This window comes from Medicago sativa, chromosome 4, assembly GCF_051527215.1.
Source record: "Medicago sativa cultivar Bolivia chromosome 4, Bolivia_mono, whole genome shotgun sequence".
NCBI lineage: Eukaryota > Viridiplantae > Streptophyta > Magnoliopsida > Fabales > Fabaceae > Medicago > Medicago sativa.
In genome coordinates, this window is record NC_140752.1 from 5094170 (window position 1) to 5117221 (window position 23052).

The 23052-nt window shown below is 33.5% G+C and overlaps 1 protein-coding gene and 1 pseudogene across 1 annotated transcript; one reads left to right on the top strand and one right to left on the bottom strand.

Moving 5' to 3' along the window:
- Window positions 1-1827: 1827 nt before the first annotated feature.
- On the top strand, window positions 1828-4852 carry PGR7 (proton gradient regulation 7). Its single transcript, XM_085758091.1, has 5 exons — window positions 1828-2292; window positions 2405-2485; window positions 3605-3709; window positions 3853-4002; window positions 4317-4852. Exons 1-5 carry the CDS (start codon window positions 1912-1914, stop codon window positions 4545-4547), a joined length of 948 nt encoding a protein of 315 aa, XP_085614217.1. The 5' UTR covers window positions 1828-1911; the 3' UTR covers window positions 4548-4852.
- Window positions 4853-5540: 688 nt separating this feature from the next.
- LOC146925689 (uncharacterized) overlaps window positions 5541-23052 on the bottom strand; it is a 39483-nt pseudogene continuing 21971 nt past the window's right edge.

Genomic DNA, 23052 nt, shown 5'->3' on the forward strand with positions numbered 1-23052 from the left:
GGTGTGCAATGCATTTTTTTAGATGGAATTTGTTAGGTTAAATAATTGCAAACCTAATTAAGCAAATGAGCGGGAAAAAATTAGGTTAAGTTGCTGCAGACGTAACAAAATTAATAAATAAGGATTATTAACAATTTTTTCTTGTAACAACTTTTATTACTACTTGTAATTGTAACAACCCTATTACTAATTCATTATTCCATCGTCTACATTGTGCATTGTGTTGTTATCGATTACATCGTTATTGTTTCGTTATTTTATTATCCTTATTTATTTAAGTTTAAGGGTAAAATAGTAAACTAATTTTAAAATCCCTCCCCTCCTCTTGTGAATCAAACACATTTTTAATTAAAATATTTCCCCTCCCCTCCCCTCCGTTAAAATTCCTCCCCTCCCATCCCCTCCTAATTCTCGAATCAAACGGACCCTAACTCACGTAGAAAAAACGAGTCTAGATTTGCTCTATTTAATTATAACCTAATTACTGTATATTTATGAGATAGATATCCATAAGGGGAAGATTAGTGTGACCCTATTATTGTGACCACTTATTAAATTGGTCCCACTAACTCGCGTAGAAAAGACGAAAGTGTCATTAACTCACATATAAAAGATGAGTCTTGATTTGCTCCATTTATTTATACTGTATTTATTGTATTATTTATGAGAGAGATATACACAAGTGGAAGGTTAGCGTGACCCCATTATTGTGACCATTTATTAAAATCGGTCCCACTAATCTTCCATTTGTGTATATCAAGTTGTGATCATCTTCATTTAATAAAGCAGTTGACCTCAAGTGGTTAGCAAACTTATAAAATAACGAGTTGTTCAGGAGAACCTGAGTTTATATTCCTAGATGAAACAATTCTTGCTCAAACTTTACTTACCTCTCGGCGAAACTCGGAATTATTATGCCCTTTTTCATGGGAACTAGAGGGTTAGAAAGAAAAAAAAAATCTCTATTTCTTCTATTTGGAAAGAGAAAGATGAAAGAAGTTTGAAAAATATTATAAAATAATTAATGGTGGTGAGACTCGCTATCTATTGTTGTGTCTATTTGTTTTTAAATGAAAATTTTCATTTATTTTTAGAAATGGATAGATAAATTGCATTTAGGATCCTCTCCATTTAAAATCATCTCAATTTGGAGAGATAAAAATACAAATGAGTTTAAAATATATATATAAAATAGTTTAATGGTGGCGGGACCGAGTTCAAATCAGTGAGATACATTAATGAGATCCACTTATTAAAATGGATCAAGGTAATATCCACTTGTGTTACATCTCTTATAAATGAACAATCAATGAATATTAAATAAAGAATAAAAATAAACCAACACGTGTGTCAAATTCACGGGTTCACGGATAAAAACTTAAACCCAATACCCAAACCAAGCTTTTGCTGTCCAAAGCTAGTTGGATCGAGTTAACCCTATCAATAGATGGGTTCAGGTAATTAACGAATTGAGTCAGATTAAGTGACTTGATTGAATTTGAATTTAACACAGTTTACTGTGTGGATGCAGTAACCGTTGTTGACCGTCAAATCAAAAATGAAATGTCACAATTAGATCACAAATCTACAGTTGAGATTAACTACTGCATGGAACTGCGTAAAGTCAATACAAGTCTAGAACAGCCAAACCTGATCCGGATTGGATTCATGGATCGACCCACACCCATAAGCAGCACCCCTAAAATTGACCAAAGTCACAAGTAGTAACTGGCCTATTCACTCCTCCGTAAATGGGCAAATCCAAAATCGGAAAAGACACATTGTTGTCGTGTGTCTTAAATTCTTATCCATTTTCCCTTTCATTTCAACACTGAACAACTTCTTTAACAAAACCAACAAGAACAAAAAACACAACCACCTTCAATTTCAATTCAATCTTCATTCAAAAAAATGCTTCTTCAAACAAGAAACTTCACTGCACCATCATGTTTTACACCAACAACAAAACCAAACACCAAAATCTCAACACACCCTTCAAATTCAATCTCATTTCGTAACACTAAATGTTCTGTCACTGTTTCAACCCAATTAGAACAATCAACAATCGATAACAAAATCAAGAAACCGTTTCCATCTGAAGTTTCAAGAACAATTATGGATTTAGCTAGGGTTGGAACACTTTCAACGTTAACCCAACAGGGTTATCCTCTTGGTGTTGGTGTTCGATTCGTTGTTGATTCTGAAGATGGAAACCCTTTTTTCTATTTCAATCATAATGCTATTCCCACCACTGATAATAACATTCACACCCCCTCTTCACTTCATGTCAAGGTATTCAAATTTTGAGTTTTTTGAATGAATTAATGGGATAATTGGAATTGGAATTGGGTTTTTGATTTTGTTTTTGATGCATTGTATGTGTTTGTGTTTTTGTGTCAATCAGTTTTTGCAGTCTGGATTGAGGACTCCTCAGTGTACACTTCAAGGAACGCTCACGAAACCTCAGGATCCGGCTTTGATCAAGGTGAGTGAGTGGATTAATGTCAATTATTTTCAAATTAAGTTCAATTATTTGTAATCAATTAGTATTAGTATAGATACATATGCATGGTCATTTCAAATTGTGATCGTAATGAATCATCAATTTAGTCCCTTAAATTGTAGGCGTCCAACAATAGATCACATTAGTTTGAATCAAGTAAGTGGTTTGGCTTAAGTGGTTAACGAGCTTCTAGTTAAGTTGAATTGATCAGAGTACCTGAATTTGATTCTTGGGTAGAACAATTTGTGGCCAATTTTTACTTGCCTCTCGACTCAACTCTGGATTTTCAGAACCCATTTTCTTGGACAATGCAGAGACTAATTTGACTAACTCAAAAGGACTAATGTGATTGAGGATTTTCAATGTTGGTAACATTTTAGAATTTCGGTCTAAAATTAAGTTCAATTGGACAATGTTGGACTAATGTGAATTATTTTAAAATTAAGTTCAATGATCTGTAAACCGTTAGTATTAGTGAAGGTACATACCTAAGGTTTTTTCAAACTGTGATTGTAATGAATCGTCAGTTTAGTTGCTGAAATCGTAGGCGTCGAACAATTTGATCTCTTAAATGAACAAAAGGACATGATCCATATAATATATCACATTAGTTTGAAACAAGAAGCTCAACTCAAGTGGTTAATGAGTTTCAGTTAAGGCTGAATCAATCAGAGTACCCGAGTTCGAGCCCTAGCTAGAACAATCTTTGGCCAAACTTTGGACTACCAGAGCCCTTTTTCCTCTGGAAACCGGATGGTTGATACAAAAATAACATTGCATTAGTTCGTCCTGGGCAATTGTAGAGACTAAATTAACTAATTCAAAAGGGCTAATGTGATTGATGATTTTTAATTTTGGAGTCATTGTAGAATTTTGTTAATTACCGAGAATTTCTAGGGATAAGTTGGTCATTTATAATTGCGACTGTGAGTACATTATTATGAAAATTTATTGACAAAAGTGATTGATGTTGACAAAGGTGGTTATGAAGAACTGAAAAACCCTTACCTTGTGACCTTGATTGTAGTTTCATATAGCAATTTATAACCATCTACGCTTGTGTGTTCTGTTTATGTCTAAATTTCTATTGCCACTCCACAGCGGCTTGTTTCTTTGTGGACGAAGAGGTTTGGAGAAGAAGTTAATCAAGATTTTATGTATATTATTGCTGTAGATAGGGTGCTGCACTTGGATGACTTCCAGGAGGTAGGGACTTGACCCTTCATTTTTATTAAATTATATTCTAGCTTATACTACTAGTTTGCTGATACTAATTGTAATAGGCTGTTTTGCTTGTTAACCTTGCAAGTCGTTTTGTTGTATAAGTTGGCTATGTCCTTGTTTTTCAGGACGGTGTGTGGTTCACCTCTTTAGACTACAAAAATGCTCAACCTGACCCCCTTCGAGAGTTTGCTGAGAATTTAGTTGCTGAAATTAACACCAATAATATGGAAGACATTACTCGCTTTTGTAATGTCTATGTTGATTTGGATTTCCAGGTACTTTTCCTGCATGTATCTACATAGCATGTCATAAACAACAACACTTTGTCCATTTTTATTTATTTGTTATCCTTTGATTTAACTGGTGCACCTGATTTATCTACATAAAATTTAACTGGTGCACCTGATTTATCTACACAGCATTTGATTTATCATTCATGTCCTGCTGTGACTGTATTTATGCAGCATTCTTATAAAAATCATTTGCTGTATGTGACAGCTAAATAGAAATCTAACTTCAAAACAATATTGAGGACCGATAAGTTAGTTTTGCTGTGTTAACTTCTAATGTATTTGATTTCCCATTGTAGGTCACAGAAGCAAAGATGATATGGGTAGACCGTTTGGGCTTGGATATGCGTTTGTTTTCTCCTAACAACGGTTTATTTGAGGTCCGCATTCCTTTCCCTAGAGAAGTCACAGATGAAAAAGGTGCCAAGTCAACATTTAACTGTATGTCACAATTGGCTTGGGAGGTAGAAAGAAACTTCCATCCTCTGGATTTTGAGAAGGTTACAGAATTGAAACACATAAAGTCATGATACTCTTGAGTTATAATTTTTTTGCACAACCACTACCAATTTCATCAAATATGCAAGGTGAAAGTTTGTAATTTTTCAAGAATATGACCATTTTTATGGTGTTTGTATTCTGTGATGATTCATTTGAGGCTTGTTGTAGAGATCGCTTTAAAGACTGATCTTGTTTTGCAAGGCAATTTTTGGTTTTTGTCTAGTCTGTTGCAGGCCTCCTGACTTTATTTGAAAGAAGTGAGTTGATGACAAGATATTGAACTTGTTGGCCCTTGTGCCTGAAATACTATATGAACCCTAGAGTTCTTTAGAAATTTTTGCAAATCGTTTCTTTTTAAAAAATAATTTCTATATTGGATTGAAAAATGAATTTTTTTGTCTGTAATTGGGTTAAGACGACCAACAATGAAACTCTATTGAGTAGTAGTATCTAGTTTTACAACATGCACATAAACCCTGAAGTAAAATTGCCTGTTCAATTAATTCAAAACTGATAACTAAATGTGCAAACTAAGATGAATGCCACAGTATTCGGTTTCTTTGGAGTGTTACCAAATAACTCCATATCATGTGTTTGGCAACGGTGTGTAGTGTTCGCTATACTATGTGGGCTCAAATAGGGGGGAGAATAAGTCAGGCCAACCAATAGGGGTCTACGGCAATTCCAGACAGCAGAGTCTGGTGGCAATTACTGCTATTCTGAACTTGCCAACAGACGCATACTTGCCAATTCGGCAATTATTCTGAACTTGCAAACAAACGCATACTTGCCATTTCGGCAATTCCATATATTAGAGCATAGTGGCAACTCTAAGAATATTATAGGGAGATACTAATACACAGTGGAATTACTGCTATTCCGAACTTTCTCAAACATAGTAAAACAATCAGTACCCAGAATTCATCAATAAACGTTAAAAGTCAACATTTACTTATTCACATATCCCCCATATCAAAAGGAATCAAGTACATTATCTTCCTTTGCATACTTCTAAATTCATTTCATGCAGAATTGTCCAATGTGTCCAACCATTGACAAGCAGCACGCATCCCCTTGATCATCCTAGCAGTCTTACCCTTAAATGTCTTCAACCAACCTACAAATCTCACTAACTGAGCAAGTTCACACGTCTCTGGGGATATCCAAAACTTGCCATCATCAGAACCTAGCTCCAACACTTGAACCAACTCGTCAACCTCTTTGATACAAGTTAGAACCTGCATGTTTCATAAACTGGTTTATTGTAAAACCAGCTCTGTTGATGTTGTCGGCGGTGAAAATCTCAGCACGAAATTGTCTACGAGACAAAAAGGCCATAGCCTTGTCAATCTTCCTCTGTTGCTCTTCAAAATCAGCCATAACGAGCAGCGAGGCACATTTCTCTTCAAAATGGGAAGAAAGGAAGAGGGGTTGTGACAATGTGATGGTAAAAAACAGCAAAGGCTCAAAGCAATTTAAATAATGTACTACTATTAGTGTGTGAGGTTCATACGAGTAATGCTCGCATATTGTTACATGAGTAAATTAAATGACACCAATTTTTTTTTTAAATGTTCAACTCATTATTTATCCTTGAAAGGAAGAATGGACGACAATTTTCATGACATTTGTTGTTCTAAATTAGAAAAATCTTAGGATTATAGTCCTATTATGATCTTATTTTGTCAATCAACAAATGATGCTAGTTGTGATCATTGTTGCTGAGGATTAATTGTTGTTTTGAACCATGTACCTGCATCTTGAATGCTATTATGTAACATTTTGCTTATGAATGAAAATGTACAATTATGGTTCAATTAATCATTGCATATTTTTAAAATCTTAATATTAGTATTTCATACATGCCTAAATTGAGGAGGAGTTTTTGTTTATAAAAATTATCAAATTTGATTAAGATCATAATCTAAAACACGACTCTTAAATCAGTAAGTTTGTGTCATAAAAAATGAAGAGATTGTTGAGAAAAATCACAAAATTCCTTTTTAGAAGATGTTTTAATGATAACAAACTTATTAGAACAAAGATCAATAATGATTCTCAAGTATTTTGTTTTCTAACGAGTTTCTTTGAGTGTTTTGTAGAGCATGATATTACAGATGCACAAATAATTGTTTATGAAAGAAACAAACATGAATCTAAACTTCAAAATGTGTTAAAAATGACTTTAGGTTGAGGTCAGAAGCATCTCAAAAATACTTCAGATTCAAGATTATATTGACTTCAAAATCAAGAGTTTAGAAGCACATAAAGGAATGATTAAAATTATTCAAAGTTAGGAATCAAAATTATATTCGAATGAAGAGCAATACATACTTCAGATTGTACATTAGCTAGATCAGAATTGGAGTTCATAATCACATCATATTGAAGTTCAAAAGATCAATCTGGAGATTAAATTATACTTCAAATTGAGAAATTTGAAAAACACCAAAGTCAAGATCAATGTAACCCACTTCATTTCAGTTGTGAGTTAGAATATTGGATTGAGCATAAAATGATGAAGCTAAAACTATCACTATAGAAAGTAGCTTGGTCATCAAGGAAAAGTCCATATCACACAATTGACAAATGAAACAACTGGACATCATTCAATATAAAGGACATCATTCAAAGTGAAAAAGCTCACTGCACTAAATCAAATCATAACAGATCACAACATAGTTTTGAGATCATATTGAATATCAAGTTCAGGATCATCTTCAACAGAAGCAATATCAAAAACACTAAAGCATAAATTATTTCTTTGTAAAAAAAATTAAGTGTATTTTTAGATCAGATTCACTTTCTAAGAGAGATCAGATTGATCATTGCAAGATCAAAATCATAAACAACTTTCTATCTTAGTTGTACGAACATCACTAATCTAACTTAAGGTTGTAAATAATGATTGTGTGAGTGTAGTATGAAGAAAAAGGTTAATAAACTAGAAGATTAAAAAGGTGTAGAAAAAAGGTGTAGAAGTTAATAGGGTATCTCAAACACTATATTGATAATCTAACATATTGTGGGGACTAAACTAGCCATTACCAGGTAAACCAAGACTGGACTATCCTTTATTGATCTCTTTATTTTGATAGTTTAGAAGCATACCACATACTTACATACTTTACTTTTTCTGTTCATTTTGATACATACTTCATATTCATCAATCTCATGCACTTCTCAATTTGAAAACAAATCAAAAGTTTTAAAAAGTCACTATTCAAGCCACCTTTTTATTTGACTGATATTTTTTACTTCATCACTTGCCAAGGTCTTTTTCGCATGTATCACAAATATTTTTGCCTATATGATTGAATTTATTTGGTATACATTATCAATTTAAAAAAGATTAACAACAATTGTTAAATTTGTATATGAGACGTGATTAAATGTCATGTATAAATTGTTTTTGACTAAATTATATATCAATATTAAGTTCTTTTTGATTAAATTTGTTAATGTGTCTCACATATTTTATATAAATTATTGTTTTTAATCTAATGTTCATAAATTTCATACAATAAAAATCATTTTTATATTTAATTTAATTCATTTAGCTCATACATTATTTATGATTATGCAATTCATACAATTGTTTCACAAAAATCAATAACATTTTTTATATTAAAAAACAATTACATTATTATGATCATACAATAGTTCAATTGTTGTGGTCATGGTCATACAAGGGTTATGAATTGTATATATGATCATTCAATTTCAATACAAATTAATTCATACAATATTAATGAACTTAACAATTGCATGTCCATACATTTCATTCTAATTGATCATACAATTTATTAAGACACAACGAGAATTGTTATAAATAGTTATCATTGTGCATCATGAAGAAGAAATATTTTTCTTCTTACTTGCCACTCCTTTATCATTAATTTTTTTTCCGTCTTTTCACACAAGCTTTTTTTTATAATTTAATTATTTTTATTTAATATTTCTTTACAATTTCCTATTTTTTCTTCTCACAAGTTGTAGTGCATTTATTTATTAGTTCAAAAATTAATTCCATTTTATAAATTCTATGCTATTGTTTCTAATATTATTTATCAGTTATCTTTACATTCCAACTTCGAGGTGAAGTTTGTTAGGAGACAAGCGAACATGGTTGCTCATACTTTAGCTAAGGCGGCATGTTCTTGGGCTAGTCACCGTATTTTTGATTTTTATCCTTCTTGTATTGAACATTGGTTGATTAATGATAATACTTAACTTTACATTCCAACTTCCATTTTATTTTTTTTTTGAGAGAGAAAAAAAAATATAGTGGTATATTTGATAGAAATGTAGTTTTATAAATAGAACATAATATATAGTTGGAATAAGTAGTTCAAGTTTGAAGACAAAATTCAAACGGAGCCGAACATTGTTTTGAACAAAAATGTAATTTTATAGTGGAAAAATATTGTTTTGGACGTAATACATTTATTAGTTTAAAAATTAATTCAATTTTATAAGTAGTGATATATTTTTCATGAAAAAAATAGTGATGTATTTGATAGGAATGTAGAATTATAAATAAGACATAATATATAGTAGGAATAAGTTCCCTAAAAAAAAATGTTCCCTAAAAAAAATATAGTAGGAATAAGTAATTCAAATTTGAAGTCAGAATTCAAACAGAGCCCGAACATTGTTTTGTACCAACAATGTTACATTTTTTGAGGGAATACCAACAATGTTACTTAATAGTGGAAAAAATATTGTTTTGATCCATTAAGGATAAATATGAGGAATAAATAGTGGATCAAAACAATATTTTTTAGAACCAACAATGTTACAATTTTTGAACAAGTGAAAAGCGAGTGATCGTTGATGTATTCATGACAAGAGAGATTAACCTTGCGGAGTTTGAAAAGTGATAATGAAAGAGTCTCCACACCATGGAGAAAGCTATTGTAACAGCCGTCGCAAGATAAGGGGTTACTTAGGTCGAGTTCTTGGAGTAAAGGGAAACATTCAACGATGAGGAACAAGTCATTGCAATTGATAAAATTCATGATGGAACAAGTGAGAGAAGTCAAAGTAGTAGTCTTTTTGGAGAACGCTAGTAACCCATTTGCGGGAATGGTATGTTGGTCAGAGAGATTGAGTGATGTGAGTTTCAAGGGAAAATATATTTGGCATAGAAGCCTAAGGTTGGTGAATCTACAAAAGAGTCGAGGGAGGAGAAAGCATGTTGGGTCACAAACAACGAAAGATAAGACGATTGGTGATGGAAAGAAACTGTTTGAGACCATGGAGAGACATTTGAAGTAGCGACGGTTGGACTTCTTGTTGTCCTTGTTGACGAATTTGAAGACAGATTCCCAACACTCGTCCGGTAAATAAAAGTTTGGTGTTGCAGCCGTTGTTTATTTAGTGGAAGAAAGGAATTCTTGTTCTGAAAATTTGAGAGAGTTCCTTTTCAGTCTTTTCATATTTGGATTGTTGGTGTCGCTAGTGATTGTCTCTGCTAGGTTAAAGATACGAACGAATGATATTATTTTTTAAGGAAAGAGAATAGGAACGAATGATATCAGTTTAGAAATCATGGAAATAGCATAGATATAACCGTAACAATTTTTTCTAGTGTCATTTTAAAACACACGTCACAAACAAATCAAGTAAATTTTTGTAGTTTTTTTTCTTTCAATCATATTCTCTCATGAATTTTACCAGTAATTTCCTTTTTATTTTTTACACACACTCGCATAACAAACAACCTAATAAGTAGTAACCTATATACACTCTTGCTCTCCAATAAATTTCTAATTCTGTTTTGCATACGCTCTATTTCTGCTCTATTTCTCCCATAATAACAATTGTCAAAAGTCTAAATATTACAAAATTTTCTTTTTTAATATTTGTAACACTAAATAAAGTTTATTTCAACTTCACCTTAATCTAAAGTTAATTTATCCATTACGAATGTCACTCACCAGTCACTCCACGAATAATAGATAAGTATTTATCCACAAATGTCACTCACCAGTCACTCCACCAATGCAAAAACAAGTTATTATGATCAAGCTCAAGACTTGTTCAATTATTAGTAACAAGCAAACAACATAGAATTCATGAAGTTGCATTTAAAATCATAATTTTACCCTAAAATTTTATTAGGAAAATGCAAAACTCCACAAAACCAACACAGAAATATACTAATTTGTTAACTATATTGATACACATAATCACTCAAAATTTATCAAAATAACGACAACATATGGGAATCGGATTATTTACCAACTCATTAAAAAGAGGGTTTTGTTCTTCATAGGTAAGAGAGTCTAGAAGAGATACCGGAAGAAGATGGAAAAACCAAGTTTTTAATTTGAATTGTTGTCTTCTCGTTTTCTGGATCTGGTCCCTTTGATTATTTTGGTTTTTTGGTTATAGTCCCTTTACAAATTTTGTTTTTTTGGTTTTCATTTCACTTACTGCGTGACTCATCATTCACTTTGCCAAATCATTCACTATCACGTCATCCGCCGTTTGCCACATAGACGTTTTGTAACAGAACATGACAGTGAGGACTGAAACCAACAAGTTTACAACTTACAGGGTTTGTTTTAGAACAAACATATAAGGAAGAAAACCAAAAACACGCGAACTTACGTGACTGACTACATATTTAAGCCTATTTCAAACTATCTGAATTGTTGAATATTTTTGTTAAGAGATGTGAGCTCCTTAGGAAATGGTTCTTACATATAGATAAAATTCAATTGGAGTGGAGGAACTCATATTGTATGCCTAACCAATTTTCGATAAAGATTAGTCATCGTTAAATAGTGGTAGAAACTTCATAACTATTATTGTTGAGAACTCGATCTCAAATCACACCAAAAATTTAGATGCATGGAGCAAATAACAATATTAACTTACAACCAAACAATCTCAAAACAAATCCACGAAAGAAGATAAGAGAATATAAGAACAACACTCCAATATTTGTTTACCCAGTTCGATCTAAAATGACATGTCTGACAAAAATGTCTCGTGTTCATGAAAAACGTCTCACATTTTCCATAGCAAAATAATTTGAAACTGCTTCTTTGAAAACGCCTCGTGTTTTCCACAACTTGTACGAGATTTCAAGACTTCAAAACTTGAATTGATGAGATTTTAAGGCCTACACAGCAATAAGATTACATTATATATTAAAAGGCTAAATTAGTCCCTTAATTAATTTTCTAGTTTCATTTTGGGCCCTTGATTCCTAATCATTACATTTTTGGCCCGTTAACTCCACCAACTTGGTCCCTTAATTATTTTTTATTATTTTTTATCTACATCATTTATTTCCTACTTTAAATCTTTGGGACAAGAATAGTAATTAAAGAGGCTCGTATTTTTCCATCTCATCTATTATCACTTTTCTTCATTTCTATCAGATACATTTTGTACTAATATTTTGGCATAATACATACCTATCAAACGTAATTCTCTTTTATTTAAGGTAATGTAAAGATGCAGGTAGCTTATAAGCCTATCCTTGCAATATCTTCAAAAAATACAGTTCAATATTTCCTTACTCAGTATTATGCAATGTAATTTTAATGATAATTTCATGTAACTCATTTTGTTTTGTATAGCTAGGGGTAAAGATATGTCTTAATGTGGCATTTTGCTGTAAATGTCTTATTTTTTTAAGGGTAAACAGTGCTTTTAGCCCCTGTAATATAGACCAATTTTGGGTTTAGCCCCTGTAAATTTTTTTTTTTAGATTCCACCCTCATAAATTTTTTTTGTTTTGGTTTTGGACCCTGACCCCCTTGAGTCAGCAGAATCTTTGACGTGGCGCTGAGGTGGCATGCTGCGTCAACTTTTTTGATGACGTGTCACGCTGACTGTATAATTAATTTTTTTTAGGGGTACACGTGGCATTAAAAAAATAAAAAATTCTGGAAAAATTAAAAATAATTAAAAAATTGAAAAAATTCTGGAAAATTGAAAAATTAATAAAAATGATTTTTTTTTTTAAAAATACGGAAAAAAGTTTAAAATTTCTGGAAAAATTAATAAAAATAAAATAATCTAATAAAATGAAAAATAATGAAAAAATAAAATTTCGAAATTTTCTGAAAAAAATTAAAATTCTGGAAAAATGAAATTTTTGAAATTTTAATGAAAAATCTTAATTAAAATTTTCGAAATTTTAATTAAAATTCTGGAAAAATTCTAATTAAAATTTTAATGAAAAATAAAAATTGTGAAAAAATTCTGGAAAATATTTAAAAAAATTTCGAAATTTTCTTGAAGATTAATCATTTTTAAAAAAATGAAATTTTTGAAATCTTCATTAGTATTTCTTGAAATTTCAAAATTTTCATTAGTATATATGTCGAGCTTAGGTTTTTTCAGTGTATTTATTTCCAAATTTTTTTTTGGGAATTTTTGTGTATTTATAAACCGAGAATAAGGGAAAAAATATGTGTATTTATAAACCGAGCTTAGGTTTTTTGTGTATTTTTCGAAATTTTGAAATTTTCATTAGTATTTTTTCCGAGAATTTTTGTGTATTCCGAGCTTAGGTTGAATGACAAGTACTTTCCGAAAAAAAAATATGAATTTTTTTCCGTTATACGGTTGAATGACAAATACTTTCCGAAAAAAAATATGAATTTCTTTCATTTTTCCGGTATTGAAAAAAATTTGGAAATATGAATTTTTCGAAATTTATTAATTTTTTCCAGAATTTTTTCATTTTTTTAATTTTACCATATTTTATTTTTTATTTTTAAAATTTTCCAGATTTCTGTTTTCATTTTTATTAGATTTTCCAATTTTTTAAAAAAATTTCAGAATTTTTGTTCATTTTTTATTTTTTTAAATAAAATTTTAAAAAAAAATATTTTTTAAATTTTTTTAATTAAAAAAATATTTTTTTAATAAAAAAAATCAGAAATGCCACGTGGACATTTATTTACACACGTGGCATTCAAAAAAAATTGAAAAATAAAAATAATGCCACGTCAGTGCCACTTCATAGATTCTGCTGAGTCACAGGGGTCAGGGGCCAAAACCAAAACAAAAAAAATTTATGAGGGTGGAATCTAAATTTTTTTTTTACAGGGGTTAAACCCAAAAGTGCCATATATTACAGGGGATAAAAACACTGTTTACCCTTATTTTAAATACGGGTGGCATTTAGGGTGGGTGAGGAAATGAATTTCCCATCACGGGAAAGTAGTTTTTTACCATTAGATCAAATAGAAACACTGATCTTATTATAGTCTCTCCATACTAGATTTTTTCCAACTTTATCTTCAACCTCTCAAACCATGAAACAACCCAGAATTTTTTTGCTTTTTTAAGTAAAAATCTCAAGGAGAAATAGCTCAACAACGACAATCATCCAATATGACATTTTATGTCCATTAATGGGTTAATTCCCTTCACCTTCTCCATCTAAACCCTTTTTCTTCTTCTTTCTTTTACTGAGATCTCAATCCTTTTCTTCTCCACCATAAATCCATTTCCTCATCTTCTCTTTACAACTAACACTACCCCTAAACTGGACATTCAAATTGAGAATGGCTTTATAGCTCATCTCTAAATTATACAACGACCCACTTATATCCTTCCACACCCCACCATTCAACATGACAATCTTTAATTCTTTATTTCTCCATTAGATTGAACTAACACTATTGGTATTTTGATTCTTAGGTCTTCGTTTTGGGATATGGGTTTTTTTAACATCTTTAATTTTAGGAAATTGGTGTTAAAATCAGGATGGTGATGAAGATTTTTTTTAGGATTTGAAGTTCTGCATGTTCAGCGGTTGAAAAGATTTTGTGGTGACGAGAAGAGTTGACACACCTTAAAGTTCAGAAGTTTGTTTCACAATTATTAATAATAAGAGGACTAGTTAAACATAACTGATGCCAATGAATAGAGGAGAGTTGGGACGGTGAGTTTGTTGCTGATGGAGCGATCGTGGTGGTGGGTGAGTCAGTGAGTTTGGGATGGAGGAGAGAAGGGGGTTGGAGATAATGTGAAGAAAAAAAATCTAATGGTGAGAGTCTATAATAAAACTATGCTCTTCATTTGATCTAAGGGTTATAAATCAACTTTCCCATGATGGGGAATTCTTTCCCTCACCCACCCTAAATGCCACCTTAAATACGAGGTTCTTTATTTCAAAATAGTACACATACAGAAAATACTAATTTGGCTGCCTTCCAAATTCACTACAACTTTTGAAGTTTTTTTTCTTCTGTTTTTGACTGTCCCAAGACTCGGAATTCAGGTCTATAAGACCCAACAAAACATTCTTAGAGTACCAACCTGCAATAGCAGGTTTAGTGCTAAGTCTATAAATAGACAATTATGGATTGTAATCATTTGATCAATCATCAATATAAATTCAGTTTAAGATTCCTAACAAGATATCAAGAGAATCAATGAGTAGTTTATACAATCTTAATAGATAGTTTCCCACAGAGAAGATGAATAAGTTTAATATTTTTTATGAACAGACACACATGTCTTCTAAGTAATAAGACAACTGAGTTCTAATTTCCACATTACCCCTAATATTTTGTAATGGTTCATAAAATTGATAATGGAATAAAATGAAATTGATTGTGAAATAAAAGGTAAAATTGATAGATTAGAACTCAATTAAAATTGATGTTCTTGGTACATAGAAACATTAAAGAAAAGATAGAAGAAGATTAAGTCTAAGACTTAACCATTACTCTACTAGAGAGTACCAACGGGAGAGAGGAGAGACTTTCATCAATATTCTTCATAACCTTTAGTGATTATCCTTTCCCTATTTATGCACAATCACTAGCCACATGTCCATTTACCTCAACCAATTACATTTTGCCAAGTGTATTTTCTCATGTGCTATTTGAATCATAACATTACTTCCCCCATTAAAATCAACCTTGTCCTCAAGGTTGAAATCAAGGTAATAGTGTAAACTGATAGCAGCAACTTTCCCATAATTCTCATAGTCAAGTAGGCATTCCACATAAACAAGAGAACATTCACCACCTGGATCCCATGCTTTGAACTGTAAGGATCCCTTGTTATGGAAAAGTTTGCCAATGCCATAGATGTCAATAACTTCTTGCCTAATTTCCATACTATTAAGACCAATTTGAGGTACACCAAACCATCTTCCATTCAAGTTATAATCACAAGGACCAAAGATTGGCTCACTGTAAGGAACTTTAGAAATTGGTATTGAATGTAAAATCCCAAGAAGCACCACATGCATGTTACATATACTAGTTTTGCAAACGTGCAAGCATTGACAGTTCAAGTGCCATAGCAATTTAGAAGTAGGACCACCATATAATAAGCCCAGTCTTGCAATAATGGCAGAAAAATCACCCTTGTCTAACATGGAACTAGACTTAATGTCATGACACAATATAGGAAAAGAATGCACATAATGGAGAAATGCAACACTAGTTGTTTCTGCAGAAAAAATCAAGTTGCTATACCAATCCACATCTAGACGGTTCTTGTTGCATAGAGGTAAATGTATCTTCAAGACACTATCTACAGGATACTCAAATGACACTTTTTCACTCACACATTTCAACATTAGAGCACCCACAAGAGATGTATCTCCCAAAAATATATCAAATAGTAAGTCGCTGCTGACACTGTGAAGTTTACGGTGCTCTAGGAAACAATTAGCAGCTGCCTCTAACACAAGGTGGTTGAATAGGTGAGAGCTACACACAAGTAGTATAGTAGCCAACAACATTGGGGAACATAAGTTGTAACCATGAGATTGGTCTGATCCAGGAACTGTGAAGCAACCAAGAAAATTCTGCACAAGCCTTTCAACATCAACAAAATGTAAATATGCAGCCAACATTGATCTACTTCCCAACAACCAAGTACACTCATCAACAAGCTGTCTAAGCACAAGGTCATAGTATGTTGAGCCAACATCAGTGATTATAAGCCATGCCATTCTTAATTCCATAAACTTACAGTCAAAGGCACCCATACCCAATTTTTCATTGAAGAGAAACTTGACACGTTCCAATGTACCAGAGGTGTCAAAATCAGCATGTATAAAAGATACATGACATTGCATCACTATTAGAGAATGATTAAGAGTGTGACAAGTGAAACTGATTGTGAGGGGCATTTTAACAAAGACATAGTTTTCCACATCCATGTGCTCATATGTTGAATATGCATTGTGATTACCCAATTGAACCATCTCCTCAAAGAGGCCTGAAGCTAACTTATGCATACAGATTCTAGCAGAACCATCCATTAAACCAGCCAAGGTCACAATAGTTTGTGTTGGCAATATGTCAAATATGAAGGTGAGAAAAAACACAAGAAGGGGGGGTTGAATTGTGTTTTGAAAAATTCTTCGTTTCTCCTAAAAACTGAACACACTGATCAGAAGCTAAGTGAGACAGCTTCTGAAGTGATAATCAGAATCTAAATGCAGCGGAATAAAACAGAGAGAGAGAAGAAGAACGACACAAAGCAATTATACTGGTTCCTTCCACAAACCGGAAGTAGTCCAGTCCCCCTTGCACTTCCAAGGAGATTTCACTAAGAGTAATATCTGATTACAATTGCTCAAGCACACAAGCAAGAGACTTCCTTTGCTCAAGCACACAAGCTAGAGACTTCCTGCTCAAGCACAACTGCAAGAGACTTCCTAACTAAACAAAATTACACAGAAAATTGTTTAAGGTTGAACACTTGATATACAATCAGAGGTGCTCACAATACAAATCAGATACAGACTCAATGGACTTAAGAATTTCTAAGATATGACTTTGAGACACAAAAATTCTAAGTGAATGCAGAACAATTTCAGCAGAGATTTGGCACTTGTAAAAGTATTGAGAGTCTGTTGTTCAGCATTGCCAAAATCTCTAGATCTTCACTCCTTTATATAGAGGTGTGAAAGAGACGTTGTGAAATTGCCAGCACCTAAAGAGTCGTTGTTGAAGCTTGATCTTTCACCTTTGATCTTTTGCCTGATTTGGTTGTTGTCCTATGAAGAACTAATTTGAAATCCATTCCTTATCCAAAGGAACATCTATGCAGGCGAAGCCGTATTCTGGAGCTGTTTTCTTGTCTTGTAGCGTGGACACAAAACAGAGTAGTGGAGAACGTGGTTGTACAATTCGTACAAATGTCAACGCTTTCGTCCAAATTGCAAGCACATGCCTTCAAACACCTTTGAAATGACCGTTGCAAAATTCCACTAATCCTTTGTAGCATTTTCGAATCCAATAGACAGCTTTTGCAGTGATAATTCTTCAATTCTTGAATCTTTGCAAATCCAGTTGATATTCAGCTTCTGGTGAAATAGCTTCTGATGAGGCAGCTTCTGATGATGCAGCTTCTGATGATATGACTTCTGCAGCTTCTGATGATGCAGCTTCTGATGATATGACTTCTGGACCTCTTGTCTTCAGGAGCACTATTCTTACTTCAGAAGCGACTTAACTTCAGGAGCACGTTGCCTTCAGGAGCGTCCAAGCTTCAATTATGTTGTTTCCTTTGCTCTATATTTGCTCATTCAGAACCAATGATGATGTACCTTTTTAATTATGGTCCTGTACACTTGAACAAATATTAGCTAGTCCAATTTACAATTTTTAATACCTTGTTATCATCAAAACTCTTTAAGGTTCATTGTTAAACACATTTTGTTCCAACAAAATATGTCAATTACCACTATAGGAAGCACAACCTGAATTATCTCATGATTTTCCATTAGTGAATTAAAACACTCAATAAAAAGTACTTCCATGACATTTGAATTGTTGTAAAGCTGCTTATCCTTCACAATGACATTTAATATAGCAAACACAGTAGCAGGACAAATTCCATTTGCACTAAAGCCATACCTGTTTTCTACTAGAGATTCGAGATCAGGTGGTTTTGCAGGAGGTCGCAGTGTAAGCTCTGGAACAAGCCAAATCCCAAGACCATTAGCATAAGAATTCGAGTTTCGCACCATCGGAATTTCAACTCGGTCTGGTGGCTTTGGCGGTGGTAAGAGCATGGTGAGCAATTTCACAAAATGAGGGATCCATGTAGCTCTAATTGAAAGAGAAATTATATCTCTATACCTTTGAGTCAAACCAGGATCCATCGTCGGAGTTCCTAATCTATTTGACAAAGCATCATAGGATAGAAATTCTTTCTCATTCAGCCTACCAGCTGTTATACAAATACAGAACAAGGAATTTAAACACCCCACAAGCATATTTGACATTTCAGCAAATACCTGGCATGCAGTCCCAATCTTTCAAAAGTTGGAATTCAATTCAAGAACAAAGGCACTATTTCTCAAAATGCAGGTGGGTTTAAGAGGATAACATGCTGCAATAAACAGATCCATTGCTCCGTACTTGCAATCTGGCGGCTCCGGAGGTGGTGGAGAGCTTCCCACGGCGTCATGGGTCCAATCTAGTGGTTCCGGTAGCAGCGACGATGTCACAAGATGATTTCCCCCTGGGTCGAAAAGAGAAATGAAGTGGAGTGGTAGCATTGCAGAGATGGGTGTCGTATTTATCTTCACTAATGATGACAGAGTAATCGAAGCAACAAACAGTTCATCCTCCAAATAATCAGTGCCATCGAAGGGAGTAAGATGGCGTGGAAGTAGGCAATCTTTAATCAGAAGGGAATCAGAAGAAGGAAAACGAAAATTCTCTTGGAGAGGAATTATCGTCGCTAACTCTTGCGGTTTGCTATCACCCAACGATTTCGGATTCTCAATAAGCTCATCTGATGATGTTGTTGTTACGTCTGGTAGATAAACATTTCCGCCATTGACGGCCTTCGTCAGAGGCACTTCCATCTTGTCCGTGGATAAAAGGAACGCGTCCCAAGCTTCGAGAACATTGTTCAACTCAGAACTGTTATCAAGCTTTGTCCATGGTGAAGATTCTTGATCCGGTTCCTCTTCGTCGTCGACTATCGGCAAGATGCAGCGATCTTCAGGCTTAAAACGCCATAGAAGTGAAATAGTGAACATGTTCCAATTTACCCCAGGATGACGAGGAGACCACCAATTCAACCATTTAAGAGCAGAACCACTCATTGCTGTTGCAGCAAGCGCCATCTTCTCCTTCTCGGATATGGCCCGTACCTTGCAGAATTTGTCAACACAAAGCACCCAAAAGTAAGCATCATAACTTCCATCAAATACTAACAACTCCATTGTTGTTTAAGAGGTTATGAGATCGACAATGAAAGCACCAATGTAATGGTTCTTAAAATTGATAATGGAATAAAATGAAATTAATTGTGAAATAAAAGGTAAAATTGATAGATTAGAACTCAATTAAAATTGATGTTCTTGGTACATAGAAACATTAAAGAAAAGATAGAAGAAGATTAAGTCTAAGACTTAACCATTACTCTACTAGAGAGTACCAAAGGGAGAGAGGAGAGACTTTCATCAATATTCTTCATAACCTTTAGTGATTATCCTTTCCCTATTTATGCACAATCACTAGCCACATGTCCATTTACCTCAACCAATTACATTTTGCCAAGTGTATTTTCTCATGTGCTATTTGAATCATAACATATTTGTGTTTTGAAATAGCGAACAGCTGTTTGTAAGAAATTTGTGAACTTAGCAGTGTGCAACACTTGCATAAAATGAACAAGAAATTCACCTACTTTTGTTTGTTTTAGCTTCTTGTAGCTTAATACTAAAAATTGGTTGCATAGTGATGATGAAAAGAATGATATATCAAGCTATCACATGTCAATAATGACCATAAATAATTAACTTTCTCTCCTTGGGTCAAGATATTTAATCATCTTCCCCCGATACAATTTATCACCCACTTTAGTCACAATAACCTATCATGAACCCCATTTGAAACATTATATTTATTATTGATACATGATGCAGGAAGGTTTTATTAGTAATTTAGTAGTATTTATTATTTCAGCCTAATCTTCTAGAACTTTCTATTTTGTTTTCAGTTTGTTATTTTAGGCCCATTATGGTTTGTTAGTTCCTATTTAAGCTTAACAGTTGTAGCCTAAGAGAGGATAACTTTTATTCATTTAAAAATATCATTTTAGAGAGTTTTATCAATTTCTGGTAGATTCCGGAACCCTATTTTCACAAGTTTGTCGCTTGCAAACTTGTTTCTTTCAATCTAGGTTCAGCGCTTGCTAACCTACGCTTCCGTACTGCGTCAGTTGGTATCAGAGCCGGTTTCTCCTATTATTTTCCTAACATGACCAGCCATGGGAGATCAACTTATGACGAGGGCAGAGTTCGCCGGCATAACCGTGACTCTTACCACGACATCAAAACTCTTTCAGATCAGATGGTGGCGTTGACAGCTATAGTTGACGACAACAACAACAACAAAAATGCCAAGAACAGCAACAACAACAGAAAAAATCCAAACAGGAGAGGAGAACCAATTCCGGTTATTAGGGTTCGTAATAACAACCCTACTATTGTTATGCATCGAAAATCAGAACATACCTATGAATCTAATTTGGAATACATGAACGTAGATATTACAACAAGTTGAAGGATGATTACTACAAGTTTAAAATCTCTGACTCAATATATCATTGTTCGTTTTGTTACAACAAAGATTACTCCCTTTTGAGTCATGCTATCTCTCATAAGACGATTAATGATATTGCTAAACACTCTATTTTGATAACGTATATTCTAGAGTATTTTATTGTTAAATTCGATGAAACATTTAGCATCATCAATAATGACACAACTGAAATAAATGATGCATCTGTTGTTGAAAATAATCGAATTATGGAGGTTTCAAATTTTTCAAAGATGGAAGAAATTATTGTTGTAGCTAGTAGCAACGAGAATAATAGAAATTCAGATGATTCAAATTTAAATGATGCAAAAGAAGGCACTCTTCATGTTCATAGCGTATGTGCAAGTCCTGCTTTGAGACTTTCAGAACAGGAACACGATGTTCATGTACAAAAGACTAACTGTGAATTATACAAGAAACAAAAAGAGGTCGAAGCAATTCTGTATGAGAAGAAGGCAGAGGCAGAAGTGCAAAAGGGTGTTTCTGAAGCTCTTCGCCTAGCCTCTGAAGCATTATTACATGACATTCCATTTGAGTTGTAGTCCAAGAAATTTCTTACAATGAGATCATTGCAAAGGGAAATTCAGTGGTAAATGATATCCAGTCAAAGCAGGAATAAGTAGAAAATCGACTTTATAATCAGGGTGCTAGGGATATTCCAAAATATGTGAATCTTGAACCATCACTAGCAATGGACTGGCTTGAGAAATCATGGGATGAGCTGCGGTTCAAAGAACGCATTGGTGCTGGATCATTTGGGACAATGGACCGTGCTGAATGGCATGGATTAGATGTTGCTGTCAAAGTTTTATCAGTTCAGAATTTCCATGACGATTAGTTGAAAGAGTTTTTACGAGAGGTTGCAATAATGAAACGTGTCCGCCATCCAAATGTGGTGCTCTTCATGGGTGCAGATACAGCAATTGTTCAATGGGTAGACACTGCCACAACACCTGGTCCAAGAGGGAATCCAATGGGAACATATGGTTCAGCAACTTTTGCAGTTAGCTCACCTTATTTCATTACTACGAACATCACATTCAAAAACACTTTTCCTCTTTCTGCACCTGGAGCAAAATTGGAATGCCTAAAGAAGTGGGTGCCTCGGGAAGCTAGTGGTTCAACCACACATGTTACATATTCATGTGATAGTCAATCAATATATGTAAGCTTTGAAGATGTTAGTTTGAAGAAAGAAAGTCGTGATGATAGAGTGTATCATGAAAATTACTTCAAACATGTGATTATGTCTGAATGTCAAAAACATTATGCTGTGGCTGTTCTTCACCAAAAAATGATTGATAAGGGAAGTATTTGTGTTCCAAAAATTCTACTCAAATGGAAGACTTTACCTCCTAAGTACGGCACTTGGAATTTTGCTGCTAATGCTAATGTGTTTATGGTCATGAGTGATCAACAGGACAAGATAAAAGAATATGAAGCTCAAGCCATAAAATGCAAGGAATTGACATACACTATACTAGAAAAGTCTCTAGCAGATGAAGGCATGGCGTTTCAAGTTGATTCATGGTGTTTGGATAATGCTAGTTGGAACCAATCCGGGGAGCTTCCGTCGTGTCACTCTTATTATTTACCCGAGATTTGTAAAATGGAGGATCTAGAAATTATTCGGCATGCTACTACATTTTTTCAATGGGATCCAGGAGTGTGGAAGCTCTTTATCAGAACGAGAACTTCGGGGTCGAGTTCTTCAGAAATGGAGGAGACTGATGCAGGAGAGTTTTATTAGTAATTTAGTAGTATTTATTGTTTCAGCCTAATCTTCTAGAACTTTCTATTTTGTTTTCAGTTTGTTATTTAGGCCCATTAGGGTTTGTTATTTTCATATTTAAGCTTAACAGTTGTAGTCTAAGAGGATAACTTTTATTCATTCAATATTATTTGAGAGAGTTTTCTCAATTTATGGTGGATTCCGGAACCCTATTTTCACAAGTTTGTCGCTTGC